The sequence below is a fragment of the Apodemus sylvaticus genome, chromosome 1, assembly GCF_947179515.1.
Source record: "Apodemus sylvaticus chromosome 1, mApoSyl1.1, whole genome shotgun sequence".
NCBI lineage: Eukaryota > Metazoa > Chordata > Mammalia > Rodentia > Muridae > Apodemus > Apodemus sylvaticus.
Genome location: NC_067472.1, coordinates 105961642 through 105984799, shown reverse-complemented (window position 1 = coordinate 105984799; position 23158 = coordinate 105961642). Strand labels below are relative to the sequence as shown.

At 44.2% G+C, this 23158-nt stretch overlaps 1 protein-coding gene across 2 annotated transcripts in view; it reads right to left on the bottom strand.

Moving 5' to 3' along the window:
* Positions 1-19289, bottom strand: part of Rnf169 (ring finger protein 169) — a 52299-nt gene extending 33010 nt beyond the window's left edge. Inside the window, exon 1 of one of the 2 annotated variants that reach the window (XM_052157735.1) lies at positions 18789-19289. In XM_052157735.1, coding sequence (XP_052013695.1) covers positions 18789-19251 — 463 coding nt within the window. In that variant the 5' untranslated portion in view covers positions 19252-19289. The remainder of the gene's footprint in view (positions 1-18788) is intronic. The other variant, XM_052157745.1, reaches the window with a different exon arrangement.
* Between the last annotated feature and the right edge of the window lie 3869 nt (positions 19290-23158).

Sequence of the window (23158 nt, the reverse complement as noted above, 5' to 3'; positions counted from 1 at the left end):
GAGCCCCCACAAAGTATAATGCTTTTTAAAAAAAAAAAACTAACGTACCTCACAGGAAAGGATACCATAACGATAAGCAGTATTAGTGTTAGCAGTCAATGAACAGTCCTTAGAACAGGCCTCGTGTGTGCCCTATACCTGTAACCCTAGTACTCGGAAAACTGAAGGAGAAAGGTTTTTGTAAATTAAAATCTATCCAGATACATAACTTAAGCTCAACCTGGGCTATGCAGTGGGATGCTGTCTCAAAAATATAAAATAAAATCTTTATAATAAAAACATATAACAATTAATGAGCACGCTCTATATACTAAATATTACATACATGCAAACCATACACTGCCAAAAAGAGATATAGACAGTTAGCTGTCACTATGAAGGATTGCCTGCCAGCTTAGCTTTCGGCTGATCTCTTCAGCTAGGGTTTCAGGTAGGGCTCCTGCCCTCCCTGACTTACGATTTGCTGCACCTAACTAATTCTAGAACTACCTGCTTACCTACTGTGAATATGAAATCTTGGTTCATGCTCAGCAGACAGTGTATGTGATCCAGTCAGTATGAAGATCTAGGCACTAAGTCTCCGCAGTTTCCCTGGCTAGCAACAAGCATCGTGCTGGACTCTCCTTGCTGGGGCAGTAATGCATGTCTTGCATGCCTCCACTCAGAGAAGACTCGGGAAGCCTGGACCTAATTTCCTCCAGACTTGGTTCCACAAAATGTTTCCTCAGTATTAATTTTGATTTTGCTCAGTATTATTTCACTGCCCTAGATAACAGCTATGAGTTCAACTATATGCCAAGTCCTATAAGTGCTCCTAGTGAGTGTGGGTGGTGATTGGTGATTGGGTACAGACAGACAGGCAAACACACACACACACATTGTGCAGCACAGGCTAACCTCAAGATCTTCCTGCCTCAGACTTCTGAATGCTGGCATTACAAATGGGCACGATTAAATGCCTAGCTTCAAGAATTCTTTCAGTCTCAATTTGTATCTGAGAAATGATAGCAATAAGCACATCTACAGTTGTTGATTCAGCATCAACTTTTAATTCATTCTTATTTCCTAGTCAATATTCTTCTGAAGTCTATAAAATTCCACTACAGTTCAATCTTATAGGTAAAATGCTATTGGACTTAGCATAGTTATATCATCAAAGCCGCATCTCTGTGAAGTGTGGCATTTCAGTCTGCCTGGGTGAGGATGAAGAAAATGGACCAAGTAAAGGCCAGAAGATGAAAGCTCCCCCGTCAAACTTTTTACTGTATGTTTATTAACTTACAGGAGGTGGGTGTTTGCTACTGTGTGCATCAGAGGTTAAAGAACAACCTGTGCAGTCAGCACTCTTTGCCCCTCAAGGACCACAGGGGTTGAACTGAGGTAGTCAGGGCTGACAGTGTACACAGTGCCTGCTGAGCCCTCTGGCTGGCCCAAAAGCTCCTCTTTCAAACCATTCTTTCACAGTTGAATGGAGACTATGTAGCAGACTTAACATTATCAGTGGGTAGAACCATTTGGTTCCATGATTTGTAGGATGGTTTGTATCTGCTGATAAGGGATTTTTCTTAATTTTTCCTCACTTCCCTAACCTTAGGATTATGTCAACTTCCTCTACCCAAAAGAGGAACTTGAGGTTGAAATGCCAGCAACACTATCATAAGCAGAGGAACAAGATGTCCAGGCAAACAGGAAAAGCAACCCAACCTTTTCTTGTTCAGAGCAGTTAGTTTAAAGAAAAAAAAAAAATTGACCAATCCCATGGGTCCTTGCTGCTTAGTAGGTTAAATGTGCCTATCTAAGAAATCATCTACCAACTCTCAATGACTCCCAAATGGTGTGTTTTTGTTTTGTTTTGTTTTGTTTCCCCCCCCCCCCAAGACAGGGCTTCTCTGTATAGCCCTGGCTGTCCTGGAACTCACTCTGTAGACCAGGCTGGCCTTGAACTCAGAAATTCGCCTGCCTCTGCCTGCCAGAGTGCTGGGATTACAGGCATGCACCACCACCGCCTGGCTCCCAAATGTTTTAATAGCTCAAGAACTGCTCACACTTCCCTTGCAAAAAGTGCTAGATGTGGCTTTGGATGCAGAAGAGCACAGGATATCCCCATTCATAGAGGAATCCAGGGCTGACAGACTTTCCTGATGCCTGCCCTCTGACTATGACTTTTCATACCAGGAAGAGAAACTCCCAAGGCACACAGTGTCTTAAGAATGATACACACCTGTGGTCAGTAACCTAAGCACAGGACTTTAGTCTAAAGTACATTCTAAGAACAGCAAAACATCCTTAAAGGTCCTTCTTAAAATAGATACTCTGGGCAAGGAACTGGTGATTTGTTAATGAAAACAAATGAACTACCCAGACAGACATTCTGCTACTTGCCCCAAGCCCAGTGTCACTGGAAACACCCACATTCAGTGTAGACTTTTTTATTTTTATTACTGTGCATGGGTGTTTTGTTTGCATGTCTATCTGTGCACCATACATCTGCTTGTTGAGGTCAGCAGAGGACACTGGATCCTCCTGAATGGGAATCACGGGCAATCGTGAGCAGCCATGTGGATGCTCAGAATTGAACCTGGATCCTCCGTAAGAAAAGCCAGTGCTCTTAACCCTCAACCATCTCTCTAGTCCTTCAATGTAGTATTAGAAAAAAGAACCCTACTCTACTATACTGGAAGATGCTAGCTTAAGGCCAAAGTCAACTGTCCTCTAGTCCCTGGACATGACTGAGTCTCCCCACTCACAAAGTTTAATTTCTTATGATTGTAGCAGAACAAAAGAGAATTTTGGCTTTGTTGAGTCTTAAGGCCTATCACGTCTTAGATTTGAATGTGACTATTCTGACTAGCCATTTGTCCTTGTCATCTGTCATTTGCAATTTTATATTACAACCACAACATCTTAAAACTACATACATAACATAAAACAATGATTTTAAAAGGTTGTAAGCTGTAAAAGTGTTTGGTGGGTTATTTACCTCCATGCAAATACTTGGGTAAATTACTATCTACCACAGAATGTCTAACTAAGGAGTGCTGCACTCCCTTCTAACATAAAGGGATAATTGTCTATAATTCCTAGAGCTGGTTCCACACCATTTATATTGCAATACAGTATATGAGTCAGTCACAGGGCACAGTCTGCCACCACTGCAGTTTTCAATCACCTCATTCCTTCCTTCCTGGTTATGGCTCCTGGGTAAAGCAAGGTATGCCCACGTTTATGCCTGAAATGCTCTCAACCATCCACCCTTACCAGGGTAAAATAAACCATCCTTTAATAGAAGCCAAATATAGAATATGTCAGGCCCAAGTCTAACTCACTCATCATAATGTCTTTATCACCATTTTCCAGACAAGGAAACTGAGGTACAGAGAGTTTAATTTGCCAATGCCCCAGCACTGTATGAAAACCATGATTGAATCACCCTGTTTCTGTCTCTTATTAGAAAACAAACAAGATTCTATGGGATAATAAAAACGTAAAACAAAAACATCAGAATTGGACAAACAAACAGGAGGGGAAAAGCCCAAGAGAAGTTGCTGAAAACAGAGACCTACTCATACACAGTCAGGAATCCCATAAAAACACTAAATTGAAATCCATAATATATACACAAAGGATCTATAGGATAAAAAGAGAGAATATACATATACATACATACATACATAATTAAACCAAGCAGTGGTGGCACATGACTTTAATCTTAGCACTTGGAGAAGGCAGAGACAGGAGGATCTCTGAGTTTGGGGCCAGCCTGGTCTACAGAGTAAGTTCCAGGACATCTAAGACTACACAGAGAAACTGTCTGTGGGAAGGGAGGCACACACACACACACACACAAACCAATAAAATACATTTTCAAAAAATTAAATTAAAATAAAAAGATTCCTCACATGACATTATAAGACAAGGATCCTGCAAAAATGTTGCTGAGTTCACTTCCTGTTGGTGATCTACTGCTGGATATGCAGTCTTTAAGAATAGTTTGTCTCCCCCATGATACTCCCTTTGAGAAAAGTAAAATTTCACATTTGCAAGTGGTTATCAACTGGAGGAAGGAGGCATTGTCTACTTTCCCTTTTGGCTGTACCAACTGGTACAGCAGGCCCTGGAGCAGTATTAAAACCTAACAGTAGGAACTTCTTAAAATACACACACATATGAAGGTAATCTAAATAAAACTGCTAAATAATGGAGAAGACAGACACCTAGCTGGTCATCTCTTGTCAGCAAACAAAGCTTCCAATATCAGACTGGATTATATCTAATTGAGTTGTTGGCCAAAGTGTTGGTCCCATATGAACCCCAAAGAACCCAGGTTGTTGCTAAAATTACAGGTTGCTCTCCCTAAACTGATAGTAAGGCTCCAGTGTTAAAGATAACACCCACACAACACTGACCATGGAAAAGCTGAGCGCGCCCACCTAGAACATTCGCCCCTCTGTTCTAGCATCTTTCTTACAGCAAATGAGCTGCATGCAACCAAAAGAGCAACGTAAGCTCCAAAGCAGCCACAAACCTTCTGATCTACAATAGTGTCCTTCCCTCAAAATATACTAGGTCAGTGGTGGCACAAAGCTCGTAGGAGTAACCAACCATATCTGATCTGACAGAAGGCCCACTCCACCAGATGGAGCCCACACCCAATTCTGCTTGGATGACCAAAGGAACCTCAGAGTTGATAGCCCAGGACCTAGGGTAAAATCAAACACTACTCTCTTGCTCAGCCATCAGCAAAAAGGCTCCTTCCTGCAGCAAATGGAAACAAATAGAGACCATGGCCAGACATTATGCAGAAAATAAGAGAGCTTGGAACACTCAACCCTAGACAGGATGTCACCATCCAATCCCTCCTCAGGGCTCAGGGAACCCTGGGAAGAGACAGAATGAGTGTAAGCCAGAGGGGATAGAAGACACCAAGAAAGCAATGCCCTCTAAGTCAGCATGAGCAGTGCACACAGAACTCACAGAGACGGAGGTAGCATGCATAGGATACTGTAGCTTACATGGGCAAAGACCTATGTAAAGAATGTTCCCTGCAGATCTCTCACAACACCGAAGACTATAATCTGAATGACCTTCAAACTCAGACTAAACAAACCACTATCTAAGTTAGACACCACTTCTCTAACAGTTGCTCCTATAATATGTGTTTTATCCTAGCTTCCAAATTGGCCTGGTGATTGTGGGTAAGATGCCATGCACTGTGCCTAAAAAGCAGCAGCTCTGGATGACATCATCTCCCCACTGAGGCTCACTCTGTTCCCTAACACCAGTCAGAATGAAAGTAAATCACCCCACAACCTAAAGAGCACATGCACAGACTCACAACTGCCTGCGGTTTCCAGATTGTAAACTTGACTGTGCATGCACACCACACAGGGGTCCAATGGGGAACCTGGGCATTCACCACGCCTGTCTTCCTCAGAAGCTCCTGGACATTTTCTTCCTCTACACGGAAGGAAAGCTAAGAGACCGCCTGTTTCTCAAAGGCTTCTGCGAGGCTTCCGGCCTTCCCCCCACCCACGTTAACCAGCAGATGCTCCAAGGGACAGTAGGCGGGGAAATATTCCTCCTTAGGGTCCTGGCCTCTCAGGTCTGGCTGCCTGGCACCCTGAGCTACACGTTTTATCTCCTCAGGCCCACACGGAGAGCACATCTGACTCTGCTTCTTACTAGCTGTTTCCTCCCCTCACCAGGAAACCACGTCTGAGCTCTGGCTGCCTTGGCAACCTTACAGTGCTCTCATGTGGATTTTTTTTTTTTTAAAAAAACTAAGGCTCTTCTAGTTATTCTCAGCGGGAGTCTTTGTCTGCTACAATCTGTTCCACTGGACCCAGAAGAATTTAAAATCCTCCTACTTCATAAGCACTGTAAGTAAAACACAAATTCATGATAAAAGCACAAGTGAGACCCAACGATTTTTTTCAAGTTATGAGATGAAGTAATGGCAGACGCAGACACACGAATAAATCTAAGGGAGAAGAGAGAACCAACAGGAACTGACAATAATAAAGAAAGGCCAGGGTCCCTGGAAGGGATGAGTTATGGCAGCGATCAAAAAAACATACTGGCAAAGCCAAGAAAGCCACTCGCAAGCTACATGAGTGCACAGTGAGATTCAGTGGACACTGGACAGCAACAGAAGACGAAGCTGAGTTGGGCCTATCCACCAAGCTGCAAAAGAAACTGTCAAATGCAATCTCATGTACCCCAGACACATGGTGCTCCAGCATCAGGCTCTCTCTGAGGGCTGAGATGACAGGTACTGGCCCCCATAGCCAGACCTCCAAAAGAAGAACATCTAATGTTAAATAAAGCACACCCTCTGCAGCATGAAGAGAAATAAGAGAAAACCATAAATGTGTGCTAACCCAAACTAATATGATCCTCTCCTCTTGGGGGTGATGGAGCTCAGAGTTAGAGCACTTACATAATACATGTGAGGCACTGGGGTCAATCCCCAGTGCCACGGAGAACATAAATATGTAATCATTTACTCTTCTCGGGTTAGCTCCTTCTGAGAGAGCGCACTAAGTGTCAACTCTATTAACATAGCACACCTGCAAGCTCACTCCTCACACCCGGAACAATCACAGCAGGCTACACCAAGAGTGCTCACCTGGGAAAGGAGGGCAGAGACAACGTTCAGAGCTAAGAACACTGACAGCACTGTGGTTCCTGCAGAGGACATGGGATTGCTTCCCAGCACTCACAGGGCAGCTCGCACTGCCTGTAACTCAAGCTCCAGGTAGCTGTTGTCCTCTTCTGACCTCCACAGGCACTACGTATACACAATGCACACATAATATACTGCATGTGCACAAAACACTCATGTACATCAAATAAAGCTTTTAGAATTTTTTCTTAAAAGCTAGTAAATTTTAGAATCAAGTACACTGACTACCTAGCAATGGACAAGTCTGAATTCCTCTAATTACCATTATACTCAATGTCACAGTTTATTTTTAAACCATTCCCTGGTAAATCATTAATCAAATCAAACTTTCACAGCTCACATACTGAGAACTTACATGATGTTTGTAACTTCAGGTATAATAATTTAATTTCTACAAATGTTATCTAAGAATTTTTTCTAGAACAGAAACACTTCCATGTCAAACTATTTTCAGGGCCCACAGGATAGCTTGGCAAAGACGCTGGCTAGTCATCAATCCTGACCTCCTGAGTTTGACCTCCAGTGACCATGGCAGAAGGAAAAGCCAGCTCAAGTTCTCCTTACTTCAGTCATGCTGTGATCCAACACACTCCCCTCTTCTTCTCCCTCTCTCCTCCCCCTTCCTCTCCCTCTCCCCTCCCCCCTCACACACACACACACACACACACACACACACACACGCACGCACGCACGCACACAGAAAAAGAGATGGGGGGCAAGTACACAAAAGTTAAAAGAATATATTCACTACAAAATGAAAACCAGAAATTACCTCAATGCTAAACACTGAGCAAGTGCTCAGGCTAATTCTGTACAGCCAGACAATGTACTGTTATTCAGCTATTAAAACTATACAGATGGCTATGCTGGCTAGGTTTATGATGATGGCTATGCTGGCTAGGTTTATGACAACTTGATACAAGTCAAAGACATCTGAAAGAAGGGAGCCTCAATAGAGAAGATGCCTCCAGAAGATCCAGCTGTAAAGCTTCTTCCTAATTAGTGACCGAGAGGAGAGAGAGCCCAGCCCATTGTGGGGGTGCTATCCCTAGGCTGGTGGTCCTGTGTTCTCTAAGAAAGCAAGCCATGAAGAGCAAAGCAGTAAGCAGCACCCCTCCATGGCGTCCTTCCTCCAGTTTCCTTCCCTGTTTGAGTTCCTGTCCTAACTTCCTTTGATGATGAACAATAATATGGAAGTGTAAGTCAAATAAACCCTTTTCTCCCAAAGTTACTAAGTTTCACACACTACAGGATAGAAAAATTGTGTATGTAAAATTGTGGTGTAGTAGAAATATCTCAGACTCTGAGATTCAAAACACTTGGGTGCTCAAATGTGCACACAAGTCAAATACTATTTATACAAGCTCTGGTTTCCTTGCTGTTGCTGTGATAAAACACCCTGACCAAATTAACCTGGGGGATGGGGGTGGGGGTGGAGCGGTTATTTGGCTTATGTTTCCAGGCCATAGTCTCTGAGGAAGTCGGGATAAGACTCTGGAACAGAAATCATGAGCTCTGCCAGCACGCCTGCTCTGGCTCCGGCCCAGGCTCGTGCTTGGCTATCTTTCTAACACAGTCCAGAGCTCCTGCCTAGGGACGGTGCCATCCCCAGTAAACCAGGCCCTCCTGTATCAACCAATTACCAAATAACCCCCACAGAATGCCCACAGACCCATCTGATCTGGGCAGTTCCTCCATCAACATTTTCCTCTCAGATAATTCTAGTCTGTGTCAACTTGTCGGTGCTGACTAGAACAGCAACAAAGAGTCTGACAAAAACGTACCCCATTAACTCTGCTTATCTCTGAAATGCAAGCAATGCCCACAAAGGCGTCACTTTCTCCACTGTGTTTGTAGTGTTCAAGTCTCCTGGACTGAATGCAAGCGACTTAAGTGTCTGCAGACCAGGCTTTGCTCTCTACACACCCATCTGCACACTTACTGTCACAAGTTTCCCAACTTTCTTCACAGAAGCTAGTGATTTACTAATCTCTGTGTCCCTAATAATTAGCTGTGTGCTTGGCACAATAATCAATGAGTTCACTAACAAACAATGAAGAAAAGCTAACATCGGGTGTTTGCTTGCTCTGTGCTTTAACACGGAACATCTTATCTAATCCACACACACTCCAGTGTAAGCATTATTCAAATTTACAAATGAAATTGAAGTGCAGAGTTGATGAAGCTTGCCCAAAACCTCAGCTACGTCAGGCCTTTGAGGCAGAGTTCATTCAGCTCCACTACTTTTCAATACTTTCCAGAATACTTTTCAGTGTGCAAAAAAAGTTACACTTTAGTAGTGAGGAGAAGATATAACTAATCACATATTCATTTTACAATCCTTCTGATCTCAGGAAAGGTGTAAATACATAAGAATGCTGCTGAGCCTACTAAGCTGAACTAGGAAACTGTGGCCTGAGGGGACATTTGCAGAATATCCTTCTCTCTCCTTTCAAAGGGAGCTTTCAGTAGGCAACTAGCATCTTACATCAACCTAAACATTATAATGAAGCTATAAATGTGGATAAACATAAAAAACATAATAAGTCTGATGGCTGCTTAAGAAATTCAACAAAACAGACAAGCCTGTCTATGACTCTCTTAGGGTGGTGTAGAGAAATTCTGAATTGACGCTCTAATAAAGACAGTTATCCCATTCATCCCAGGAACACTTAAGAACCTGCTGTGTGCCAGGTGGTGCACAACCACAAACATCAGGCCACCCTCCCCACACTCAGTCCTGATATCAGCGTGTTAGGTCAGATCTAGTCACCAAAAGCTTCCTATAAATTGCAAAATATAATCATTTTTCTCTAGCAAATGTGAAAAAATCTGTGCACCAGATTTCCAAACACACACACACAGAGTTTTATGGTAGATATCTATTGGAAATAAAAATGTACTATGGACTGCTAGCCAGTAACTTTCAAACTTTTAAAAACACAATTCACAGTAAGAAACATTTTACCTCATTCCTCAGATCATGTCAAATTCATGTGTACAACATAAATAAATCACTCACTATGTTAATATCTATTCTGTTCCTCCCCCCCCCTTCTATTGCAAATAGATTTTTTCCCTTATATAATGTATCCTGATTATGGTTTTTCCTCCCCCTATTACTCCCAGAACCCCCCCCCATCTCTCATTAGAAAATAAAAAAGATAAAAAATAACATACTGAACTAGGACAAAATAAACAGAAGAAAAAGAGCCCAAGAAAGAGCCTGACACAGAGACCACTCGTTCTTCCCAGAATCCCACAAACACAGGAAGGATTCTATTCCCCTTTTCAAAGTGGTTTTGCTGTTTAAATGTCACTGCTAAGCATTATGTTGAATATCTCATGTAACCCTTGCAATGCTACCCAGGGGCTACTGCCATTACTATCCCCATTTATGCAGAGAGAAGAAAACACTCTGATGCTAGCTGTTCTTTGTGTTATTTGTGTTTTGACAAAGAGGGAATAAAGGGAGAGGAGTAGAGAATTTAAAGCAGGCTACGAACTCAGAGGACTAAGCTATACCACATGGACCTGAGGCAGTTTGATCCAGGGTCAGGAACCTAGCAAACTGACATTGACTGAGTGCTTACATGTTGGGCACCGTACTGAGTGCTTACATACATAATTCCTACCTAAATCTTAAAGCAACTCAGTACAGCTTGTGATGTTTACTCTTTATGGACCAGAAAACTGAAACACACAAAAAAACTAGTATAGGAAATAAACATATTTATGTGTATTACTCATAGACAAACTAAAAGATAATATTCTGAGGGAGAAAAGAAATAACTTCATGTTTAGATGCCAATAATCACACAATACAACAGCTTAACAATTTAGGGTCATTTTCCATATCCAGCGCTAAAATGAACAAAAAGTGGGCAAAGAAGCTAGCTCAGTAGCGAAGCGCTTGTCATGTGAGCATTGATCACCTGAACCTACGTTAAAAGGTGGCATGTGTTTGCAATACCAGCACTGGGAGGTGGAGACAGGATGATCCCTGGAGATTTCTGGCCAGCCAACCCATAGTAATGAATAAAACAAAAGACACCCCCCACCCCCGACCCCCCCACCCCGACCCCCCTCCCCCGCTGGATAGAGTCTAAGGAATGATACCGGAGGCTGTCCTCTAGCTTCTATTAATGCAGGTGCACACATGTGCATGGGTACACACACAAAGAGGGGTGGGGAAAGAGAGACAGACAGACAGACAAACAGGGAGGGAGGGAAGGAAGGAGGGAGGGAGGGAGGGAGGGAGTGGTTAGGTTTAAGTAGGAATTAAGTGGAAACATTCAAAACAATTCTTGGCACAGGTGCACACAGTCAGTGCTAATTTACTAGGTGGCCTGGCCCTGACCTTCCTTAACCATTAACTCCTTTCTGCCAGCTACTGGAAACCAGCAACAATTCAAAACAAACGGACAGCTTGGCATTCCTGCAGTATGCAGCAATGGGGAAACATGGGCTCTGTCAATTAGGCTCTCCAGTTCTATCAAAATCCCTAGAGTGGGGACTCTCCAAAGGCACCCTGAGCCCTGAATCAAGCCTGCTTTGCTCCCTCCCTGCTTCCTTTCTCTTACTGCTAACTGCTAGAAAGAATGGTTCATCTTGCTGGCGTCTCCTTTTAGCTCTCAGTCCTCTGCCCACTCAAACAAGCCGATCTTTGTGCACCTTTTTATTTGCATAAATGGCATTAGCTAGAGACTTTTGTAACTTTCTACTACACAGTTTTTCAAGATCTATTCATGATGATATACAGGGACTTTGCTCATTCCTTGTAGTAACAATTACAGAAATGACCCTTAATTTATCTCAAGGAAACTGTTCACTGTTTCCAGTTCTGCAGTTGGAGATGAACTGTGTGAGGATGAGTACCTGTAGTTCCCCTAAGGCAGATACGCACTACAGGAAAGGCTGAACTGTATTCCTTCAGTCTTACAGGTAAGACCGGTACCTCTCATAAGAATGTCTCCATTCTTTCCGATCTTGTACCTCCTTTGGATTTGACCTGCTATTATTTTTCTAACTTTCCTGAGCCACTTGGTTTTCTTACTTAGAAACTGGGTTCAATCCCCAGCAAGGGGGAGGGTAGGGAGAGTGTCTTTGATGCTCTATTGTTTCTCCACAATGTGTTTAGTTATGGGGGTCCCTGGGTGTTTTCAATTCTTGTTGGACTTCATGAATCTTAAGAGACTCGGGGTTTTTACTAATTCTGAAATCATCTCAAGCGTCACATCTTCATATTCTACACCCCTTCATTCTCTCTGCTTTTCCCTGGGTGACAATTGGAATTTCCTGACCAATCTCTTCAGTTCTCTTCCCTATTTTCTTCGTCCTTGTGTGTCTGAGTTTCCTCACTTACTAGGCCACTTTAAACCACCGCTTGCCTTACTGACCTCCAACCTCACTGACTAGATGTTTACATTACAGTTAGTTCTACAAATTATTTTCTGTCTTGTTCACTCACTGAGGTGGTCAATTCTGGATATCTTTATTTTGTGTAAAAGATCTTCAGTTCTGAAGTGCCTTTAGTCCTGAACCATGCCCATTCACTGGGGTGCGCCATGTTAATTATCCTCTGCGCTGACACTCTACACATCAGCCCTCCTTTCCTGTGTGCAGCTGCTCCTTTCTGCGGACCCCTGCTGGTGCAGACTGTCATTTTCCACTGAGTTTACCTACAGTTGGGCTTCTTCCTTCTGGAAGAAACCTAGGCCATCTGCAGTAGGAGAGTGCTCCTGAAAGGCTTGCTTTAGTTTCTCCATGTGATGTGCATAGTTCACTAGCTTGGAGATAACTTTTTAATATTAACTTCTTACCATAAGGTTATCTGAACCAAAAATCTTTCACATCTTAAATGTGAGTGAGCTACATATACTTTGCTTTGTTTTTTGGTTTGGTTTTTTTTTAGGAAAGCTTTTTTTTTCTTTAAATTTCCACTTTGCAAAATGCCCAGGCAAATCAAGACAAGATTTTCTTGTCCTCTCTGTGACAGAGGGTAGTTGTTTGCTTGCTTGCTAATCCTTTCACGGGATACAGCCCTCGGAGAACCTGAGCCCTGCAGAAGTCTTTGCCTCTTGCACATGGCTCAGCTCAGCCCCAGAGGAGGAACACAGGACCTCTCACTCACTCAGGCCTCACTGGGTCCCTTGGGCTACTACAAGGGCTTAGTTTAGAAAGCTCCATGCCTGCTCACTACTGTCTCCCAGCAACCTCAGGAATGTGTGATGTCACTCTTCTGTACCCCCATTTGTCTGGTTATGTGCAGCCTACCATCTTTCAAAGACAATTGGGGTTTCCAACACGTGCAACAGACCCCATCAGAGTCTCCGAAGTGCGAAAGCAGGCTCCTCCTTGGAATCCTTTGACACTAGTGGACACAAAGTCCACTATCGCCCTTGAACAAGTCTGTTCCAACCTTCCACCCTCTTCTGGACACTGTGTCCTAACTAATAGGAGCCAAATATTCATGGCATTATTCATATAAAATGTGACTAAAATGGATTACCATATTCTCAAGTCAAGTCACATATGAGTTGCCACTCAAGGTAGGCAACTCTTCTAAATCAACTGGGTGTCAGGGAGCAGATGTATGAGGAAGGACGCAGACGCACCTGCATTCCTGCTGTTCAGTTTGAATCCGAAGAGCTCAGCAATCCCTTCAGTGGTAAATAGATGGTGACGCAATATCAACATGAGTTTTGTAAAACACATACGTGTGAGGCACATGGTGTCTGCCTTAGCGCAACACAAGAGGATATGCTCATTCTGTCACTAAGGAGGAAGAGATGAGTGACTCATACATTCGGAAACAAGTCCTTACAGACAGAGAACTCCCCGTCCTCTATACAATCACACAATTTCATTATGTACTAGTCCTAAAAGCAACGTAGGCTACACACTTAGCAGGCCCAGGCCTATTTGCTTCTCACAGAAAACAAATGCTTAAAATATGTGTTAATCATAAGTGAGCAGGAAGTGTGAACAGGGATGTTTGTGTGGGGAGACTGTGAGATAAAGAGGAAGGGTAAATGAGACAGCATGAACCCTTTTATCTACTAAATTTTTGAAATTTGCTTTTAAGACAAAAAAACAAAAAAAAAGTATGCCAACTTGAATTGCTCTCAGCCGTTGTCAGCTTGTTACCTTAATCATTACCTATAGTGGAAGGAAAACAAGTTATTCTAAAAGCTAAAAAGTTCCATTTTCAAGATCAAAGACAGTATAATTGAGAAGCTCTTTTGGCTTTAAATCAAAATTCTTTAATCATGTTCGATATGACTTAAGTATTATTATGTATAGTTTTAAAACTATTCACACCTGTGTAGTACACATTTTTAAAATCAACACATTAGAATGCATTTATATCTAGAATATAAATTGCATGAGAGTTTTATAATATTTTGTTCGCTGATATGAAAAATGCTTAACAAAATGTAGCTATTCATTATAAACCCTGTATACTGTCCAAGACAATACCAAAACTTAGTACCACACAGACAAGGACCTGAATAGTCTCAAAGAATGTGAAGTTCAGCTTGGAGCCAGTCTTGACATGATCACTGCTGTAGCCTTTACACAGGGTTTCACAGATCAACAAAACTAATAAACCAGGTGTGGTGATGCATGCCCGTAATCCAGCATACCAGGAAGGCTAAGGGGTTACTGTGAGTCTGAGACCAGTCTGGGATACACACTGATACCCTGTCTCAAATAAATTTCAAGCCACAAAAATGTCAAAAACACAATCGAAATTTTCAACAAGCACAAACTATACTTTTTCTTTTCATAGACAACCCTAAAAAAGACATTGTATTTTGAAACCTTTTTAAAAAATAAATAAATTGTGCATGGTGGCTCATGCCTCAATCCCACACTCCGGAGACTAAGTGTGGAAGGCCCCAAGCTTCCTGCCTGCCTTAGCTCCACAGCAAGGTCCTGTCTCAAAACAGAAAAGCACAGCAGGAGTTGCAGCACACACGCAGGGGTGAAGTGAGAGGAGCACAGGACTGCAGGAGTTCAAAAGCAGCCTCTGCAACAGAACACAACCTGGCCTCAAATAAATAAGCAAACAAAGCACTTAAACAGCACTGCACCTGAGACAATTTCATTTCCAGTCTCACCCAGCAGGCCAACCCTTCCCTCAGTAGCTGGCATGACTGTACTGTAAGAATCCACCAAGAGGTACACTTGCGAGGGTTCCTACAAATGACCTCCTGCTGCTGTGGTTTCTACTCTCAGAAATCACAATGCAAATACTTCAGCCTCCTCCACTGACAGCCATGGTGAGCCAGGACAGCAGAGGCTCACACCTGCAGGCTCTGCACTCAGATAACTGAAGCAGGGGAATAGTTCAGGCTAGCTGGACGCTTCTGTCAGATCTTATCAAAAGTCAAAACAAAGTCAACATGAGCCTTTCCCTGTCTGGAGTCTGAGTTTTGTGTTTTTACACAGTCCCTCTTTTAGCTTGTGTTTATCCACTACCTCACTCACTTGTAACTAGTAGTTCTTGCCTCCACTTCACTTTTCTCTGTGCAGCAATAAGGACCCAGACTCAGACAGTCCTCAACCTCTTCTTTTCTTTAGCAGACCCTTTGAAAATCTGTTCAAGCTGTGGGTGACTTGTCCATGGAAATGCATACAGTTACAAAACAACTTTTTTAAAAATTATGGGTCTAGAGAGATGACTCAATGCTTACGAGCACTAGCTGCTCTTCCAGAGGACCCAAGTTCAGTTCCCAGCACCCACCTGCCAGTTCCCAAAAATTTATGACACCACCAAGTCCAGGGAATCTAACACCCTCTTCTGGCCACTTTAGGCAACAGGCACTTCTAGCATGTGTGTGTGTGTGTGTGTGTGTGTGTGTGTGTATACACACACATGACTCACATAGGCAAAACACTCATACATATATATTTTTTTAAGTTTAAAAAATATAATAGCAAAATATAACATTCCACTTAAAGGGGGCTGGAGAGATGACTCAGTGGTTAAGAGCACTGACTGCTATTCCTGAGGTCCTGAGTTCAATTCCCAGCAACCATGTGGTGGCACACAACCATCTGTAATGGGATCCAATGCCCTCTTCTGGTGTGTTTGAACACAGCAACAGTGTACTCATATAAATAAAATAAATCTCTTTAAAAAAAAAGATTCCACTTAAATGTTCACCAATAGATGGTTAAATAATGTTATACCCATTCAATAAAATTCCATACAGTTATAAAAATCCTAAAGATATTTTCTGTACTAGTGTGCATGTATTATTAAACAGAAAAAGAGGAACTTACAGGCTAGGGAGATGATGGCTCAGTGGGTAAGAGTGCTTGACCTGCAAGGATGACCTAAGTTCAAATCCCTATATAAAAAGTCAGGTGCAGTTACAGGTGTCTGTCACTTCAGCATTGAGGGACTGGAGGAGGACTGTGAGAACTTGCTGACCAGTCAATGTAGCAAAATGAAGTGCTTCCAGTTCTGTCAGAGACCTCATCTCAAAGCAGTAAACCATAAAGCAGTAGTTTTCAACCTCTGAGTCCCAACCCCTTTGCAGATTGAACAACCTTTACACAGGGGTCACCTAAGATCATCAGAAAAAACAAATATTTACATTATAATTCATAACAGTAGCAAAATACAGTTATGAAGTAGCAACAAAAGTAACTTTATGGTTGGGAATCACCACTACATGAGGGAATTGATTAAAGATTGAAAGCACTAGGAAGGTTGGGAACCACAGGAGGAGAGGAAGGTATCTGACATCGTTCTGTCCTCTGTGTACCCATGTAACACATGCACACACACACATACATACACAACACTGTATATACATAGCAAATATGTATTTTATTTTGATACAGATTTCATGCAGATCCACAAACTGTGAAAGAGTAAATAAAACACAGGGGACCCCAGAAATGAGAAGAAAACACATTCGCTGAATACTTTCTCCCATTTTCCTCAACTCCTGAGTGATACAGGTTGTTGAGCTTGGTTTTGTTCTGCTGAGACAGAGCCTCCTGTAGGCCAGACTGGCCTGGATTTTATTAAGTACTCAAGGATCTTGAACTTATTCTCTAGTCTCTACCTCCCAAACAGTGGCATTATAGGCTTGCCCCATCACTCTCGAAAAAATTTATTACATTTTTATTTATTTATTTTGGGAGATAAGTGCACATGCCACTGCACACATGTGGAGGTCAAAGGACAACTTTTCAGTCAGTTCTCTCCCTTCACTGCGGGAGCCCTGGGACTGACTCGGGCTGTCAGGCTGGCACTGTCTGTGACCTCCTGCTGCCTCCAGTTGTTAAGCTTTTACTTAAAATATATTGGATATAACGTCAGTAAATACCAATGCTAGAAGACAGTTTCCAAGCCCTATTCAGCAATTCCTTTTTTTTTAAGTTTTGTTTTTAAATGGCTTCGCACTTAGCCAATAACCTTGAACTCTTGACCCTCCTGAGTCCACTTCCCAAATACTGAGATCCCAAGTTTGCATCACCATGATTATTCTTCTAAAATTATTTAGCTGGATAAACATATGATTGCATATACTTAATGATCTAAAAAGTAAATTTAGCAAAAATACCTTTCATATATAACTGAAAGATACTAAGTAACAGCAAATCCTATGAACTCTTATTTTAGGTAAATGTCCTTAATCACTAAAAGCCTATCCTTTATGAAAACAAATTTCTTTAATGGGAAAAAGTTTACACAAATCAATAAGCAATGCCTTCTTCCATAGTTCAAATTTCAAGGTGGATGTTTCATAACAGCTCCAAGAGATATAGAAAGAGAAACTGCTATTTTATTTGACCATACAGTCAATGTAGTTAGTAGGGAGACCAGAGAGATTGCTTATATTTACAATCTCAGAAATTAAAGCAAGCTAAATTGATAAAATCAGATGGAATTATACTTTCATCATTAGACAAGTTAATCTCTTTGGGCCTCAGTCTCGCCTATAAAAGAGAAATAAAGGTACAACCAAGAGCATTGTGATGTTTCTAGAAGGAATAACAAGAAACGCAGAAAGTAAAATGCAGAGCATCTCAGCCCTTAGACTGAAAAGCAAGGTGTCTTTGGCAGGTGTCTCTGCTTGAACCAAAAACAGATGCATTCTGGACCCTGTGGTTTCTAGGAACTGCACTTTCATACACACAAAGCAATGCCTTCCTTCTGCTGAAAACAACTAAGGCAGAATTCCTAACATAAAAAGGCTAGCAAATGGCTTTTCCTGATTTACGGTTCTTGAACATCTCAGCTGTAGGTATGTTGCCTAGGCTTGCACCAAAAAAGCCTAGGTCTCGCTCGTGTTTCTATCTCAGACTTCAGCACCAACAAGTGATGGTGAGAAAGAAAAGGAGTTCAGGCCAAGAGTCTTACTACAGACCTTTAAATTGCTAGCATCATTGACAAAACTTACATAGAAAGACAGAAAACAGCCCCCAGCCAACCAATCTTCGTCCCCAACACTTAAATCTCACCGGCTTTTTTCATCAAGCACTACTGACGTTTATGATCAGTATTATCACCAATAGAGATGGCATTTATCTCATCCTCACTATGTGTCAAGTCCTGCGCTACGCATTTACTTTTTTCAAGATTGCATGAGAACTTCACACACGAGCTCATCCTCAAAACCCACTCTGCTCTCAAGTCTGCAAAGCTCCCCCTGAGCCTGGGATACCCCACACCTCATCCTCTCCAGCCCTGGAAGACAATCCTTCCAAGAATGCGACCCCAAGCCCTCCGCCCAGCACTGAAACAAGCGCTCCTGGGATCCTCCAGGGCCCCTCCCCCTCCACGCACCAACTTCAACATGCCCCTAACTTGTTCCAAGAATTGTTTCCTTCCAAACTTCTGACTTACGCAAGTCACGGGGTCCCCTCACTGCCCCTCCAAATTCAACACGCCCGCAGTTCTCTCCAAAGTTCAACATTCACCAACACATACAGCGCCAGGGCAGAACCCGGTCGCGACCCCAGGAGAACTCTGCACACCCGCTCCAGTAGAGCCCGGGACCCTCCACCCCGCTCACCAGGCCAGACCCGGTGGCTGGGCCTGGCTGAACCCCAAAGGGACGAAGGGAGGCTCCACCTGGCTCCGCGAGCGGCTCGGGCTCCGGCCTGGGCCCCGAGGCAGCCGCGCCCCCGTCCCGGCGCGGGCGGCAGCGCTCCGGCTGTCCACGACGGGCGCGCTCGCCCATCAGCTCCGCGGCGGCCTGGCCGTCGTCGCGGGCCCGACGGCGGGCCCAGCCCGAGCCGCGGGGACGGCAGCGACGGCAGCCCGGGCCCGCCACGCGAGAGGCGCAGCCTCGGCACAGCAAGTGGCTGCACGGCAGGGCCGCCACTTCCCCCGGAGTCTCCAGGCACCCGGTGCAGCCCGACTCCTCCGGCCGTGGCGCTGGCCGCAACACTAACAACGCGGGGCTAGAGGCCGGGCCCGGAACCCCGGCTTTCCCTGCCGCCATCTCGTGACAGCGGCCCCGCCGGCCCCGCCGACTCAGAGCTGCCGCGGCCGCCGCGGAAGAAGCCCGAGTGCTCGGACCTGCCGCCGCCATCTTGTTTCCCGTTTGAAGGGAGAGTCCGTTGCGGTGGGAGAGGAGTGGAGGGCGGGGCAGTGCTCGGCGGACAGCTATCTGCATATTCATGAGGAGGCGGGGACCTAGTCGGCCTGGGGATATTTTTCTAGAGCCTCTAGCTTAGCAGGAGGAGACTGCTCATTAATAGTTAATGATTATTCTTTATATATCCGGTCTTCAGCCCGCCCTCCAGTTTTTGCAGTTTCCAGCACTGAATCCAGAAAGACGGCAAACTGAAAGAATTTATTTGGAAATTCTGAGCGACCCTGAGCTTTATAAAGTGAGCTATAAATGTGAGCTATCCAGAAACTTATCCAAGTACTTCATTTGGTAAGGGCTTTCTCCTCGGGACCATGATAGCTTGTTGTGGTTAAAATGAGGCCTATCATGACCAAAAGTCTTGAGTGGTTGTTGCAATAACAACCTGACCAGCTCTCATCTCATCCTCTCTCTCGCCACATCCCTTTATGAAGCTCCTCTCTTGACTGGGGCAAAAGCATACTTTATTTCTCACTTATACACAAAACCCTGCTTGTCAGATTATTTCCGCGTTCGTTAGTTAAATGTACATATTCTTGTAAGCTTGTGCCTTTTCTTTTCTCAGTCTCCTCTGATTCCCTGGTCTCCTCTTTCTTCCTCATGAAAGCCCACACTAATATCTGCAGTTCAGAGTTACTGAATTTATCATATATCCTTGGCTATCTGCATCCTCCGTGCACAAACCTAATGCCTTCCGCCTTTCAAAACAGCTCTTAGTTCCCACATTTTATTCACAGAACCATCTCCACAGGTCCTCACGCTCCCAGCCCAGGTGTCTTTAACTTATAGTCTTGTCATTTTCTGGCCAAAATGGCTCTGTTTCCAGCCTGTTCCCACCCACTTCTTTCGGTAGGCCCACTACACGATTTCTTCCCCATCAGCTCTCACTGCTGGCAGCAGTGACTTCTGCGCACCGACCTCCTTCACACAGCCCCACTTCCTATAAGCTTTGTTCCATGGTTCCTCGAGTTCATTCCTAGCGGCCAGCTCTGACCACAGCATTCCTGTGTAAGCCAGGGAGAGGTGTTTAGACTTTGTTGTGATTTCCCTTTCTGGATACAGAGGATTTACAAAAAAGAATGTCTCCCCCCCATGGAATGATAGCTCTACTACAACGCGTCTCAGGCTGTTGCTTTTTTTTTTTTTTTTTTTTTTTTGTTACCTTAAGGTACTTTTGGACCAAGATGCTATCTTTATGGAAAAGCAGAGACTTTGTAAAGACATTATTTTTACAGCATCTTTATGTAGAAGAAAGCATCTAAAAGCTCTAGGTTGCCATGAGGGTGTCCACGGTTGGTGGTAACTGATTCAAAGCAGAGTGATTAATCCAAGTCAGGTGTGTGTGTGTGTGTGTGTGTGTGTGTGTGTGTGTGTGTGTGTGTGTCGGGAGTAGGGGGGAACATGGAGTCTCAGGATGAGAACCTGGTAGTTAAAGGACAGACAGCAACTGACAAAGGGTCAGTGAGCAACTAAACATCATGTCCAGAGAGTCAGAGGCCCAGACTAAGGCCCAGGCACAGAAGTGTGGGTCTGGGATGGGCTGTCCTTTATCCGTGGCACCTCCTCACTTCCTACCCAGGGACATTTTACCTGATTCTGACAAGGAAGACTTGGGGTACAGAGAGTATGCTAGCTAGTTTTATGTCAACCTGACACAAGCTAGAGTCGTCTGATAGGAGGGAGCCTCAGTTGAGAAAATGCCTCCATTAGATCAAGCTCTAGGCAAACCTGTAGAGCATTCTCTCAATCAGAGATTGAAGGGGGAGAGCCTGGCCCATTGCACGTAGTGTGGCCTTGACCTGGTGGTCCTGGGTTCTATAAGACAGCACCTGACCAAGCCAGCAGCACTCCTCGTGGCCTCTGCCATAGCTCCTGCTTCTGGGTTCCTGCCCCAGTTTGAGTTCCTGACTTAACTTCCTCAGTGGATTGTAATTCAGGGTATCTAAGCCAAATAAACTCTTTCCTCCCGAAACTGTTTTTGGTCATGGTGGTCCATCACAGCATGGTGAAACTTAGAGAGAAAGCAGCCACCATTAGAAACAGCTGCTTCTTGCAAGCTGCTCAAGTCAACAGGACTTCCGTCTGAAGGGCCTGCTCACTGCCAGCCTAGAACAGTGTAGCTTGCTTTCTTGGACACAACGAGAAGCAAGAGATCTGAATGTCACGTGACCCGATGCCAGGTTTGATCTTGTTCCTGGGCCTCGTCCTTCTCTCTGCCCTCAGTCTCCTCGGCTTTAAAATACATGGACTAGAACACAGCAGTTCTCAGCCTGGGATGCACTACAGAAGTATACGCCCACGGGCATAGGACAGTCAAGGTGTTGCCTCGGATGTACTGATGCCAAAAGCTGAGATAAAGGATACCAGGACCTATGTGAGGTTCATTTTTAATGGTATAAGAATCTAAGATTGTAAGGGAGACTGTTGCCATGGACACGTTCAATAGTCTCTTCTCTCTCGAATTCAGAAGACCAAATTCCCAGTTTCCAGTGTTTTCTCTCCTCTATGCTGTTGCCTAGGTAATCTTTCTACCGCAGTAATGATCACTGGGTACTGGGGGCAGAGGGAGTCAGATCCGTGGAGAGTTATCCATGACCAGAACAGGAACAAGAAGATGGTTCTGAAGTTTCAAGTGTAAACCAGAGACTGTGGTTGTGGTTGACAAGTCAGCAAAGCAGAGCAACCAGTCTGAGAGGAGAGAAGGCCCGAGGCCTGGCAGACATTTTGTTATATCTCATTTGCCACCGTCATCTAAGCCGCCTTTCTGCTAAGAAACCCCTCATTCTGTGTATCTCTGAGGAGAGGAGAGAGGCTGACAAAGGGAGGCATCGAACTCCTCCCCGCCTGGAGAAGCCAGGGCTGCTCATAGGTCTCAGGCTCCACTCCCTTCCCACTTCTCTCAGAACTCTGAATCTTGAAATCGGAACTTTGAATCTTGTGAGTGACAGATTTAGAGACAGATTTAGAATTGTTCATAGCAACAAAAACAATGGGTATCCAGCAGCAAGGGCTCTTGGGTGGGAACTGGGGGAGGGGTGGTGTCCTGCCCTGGTGACAGTTGCCACTGCATTGTTCCTGTAGTACCAGCTGCCTCGCTTCTTAGCTTCTCTCCAGTTGACTCAATTTTTCCTTAAACCGTTTTCAGTTCCTGCCAACTGTGCTGCAATTCTTGTTTTGAGGCATCGTCTGAGACTGGTTGTTAAGGATGCTTCACAGATTATGAAATGACGCAAGGTTAGGCCAATGGTCTAGAACAGAAAAAGCCCAAATGGTGTAACTACCCTGGCAGGAATGAAGATATTCCAAAGAGACATTGTGCCCCTCCCTTTAGATATCGAACTATTGGAATAAGAATAATAGACCCCATGGGATTGGAACTTCCCTGGAAATCTTATACTGGGAGAATCTTATACTGGGAAAAGACTAGAAATGGTACCAGGCAGAGGAGAAACCTGTCTCTCAGAAAGAGACTTCTCTCAATACTGACAGCTTGTCAGACCACCTCAAAGGAAATGCTACAGCCCACCAGTGAGGAAGGACAGGACCACACTTAGACCCGGACTGCTTAGCTCTGCATGCCTCTTGCACTGTATCTGAAGCTAAGTTTCATGTCAAGGCCCAGAAGATGGATTTGGCCAGAGGAGGGGGATGGGGTCCGTCTGACCTGCTTCCTCCCCCACTGGGGCCACACTGAGTGAATCTTTTTCTGCTCATCACCCTTACTCTATCTCTTTCATCATCTGTCAGGGGACCGGTGGCTGAGCCCCTAGGGTGCGGTGCAGGATCCAGGGTCCAGGCTCTGCTTCCAGCTGGATGGTGACATAGTAGGCCACACTCTTTGTCCTCA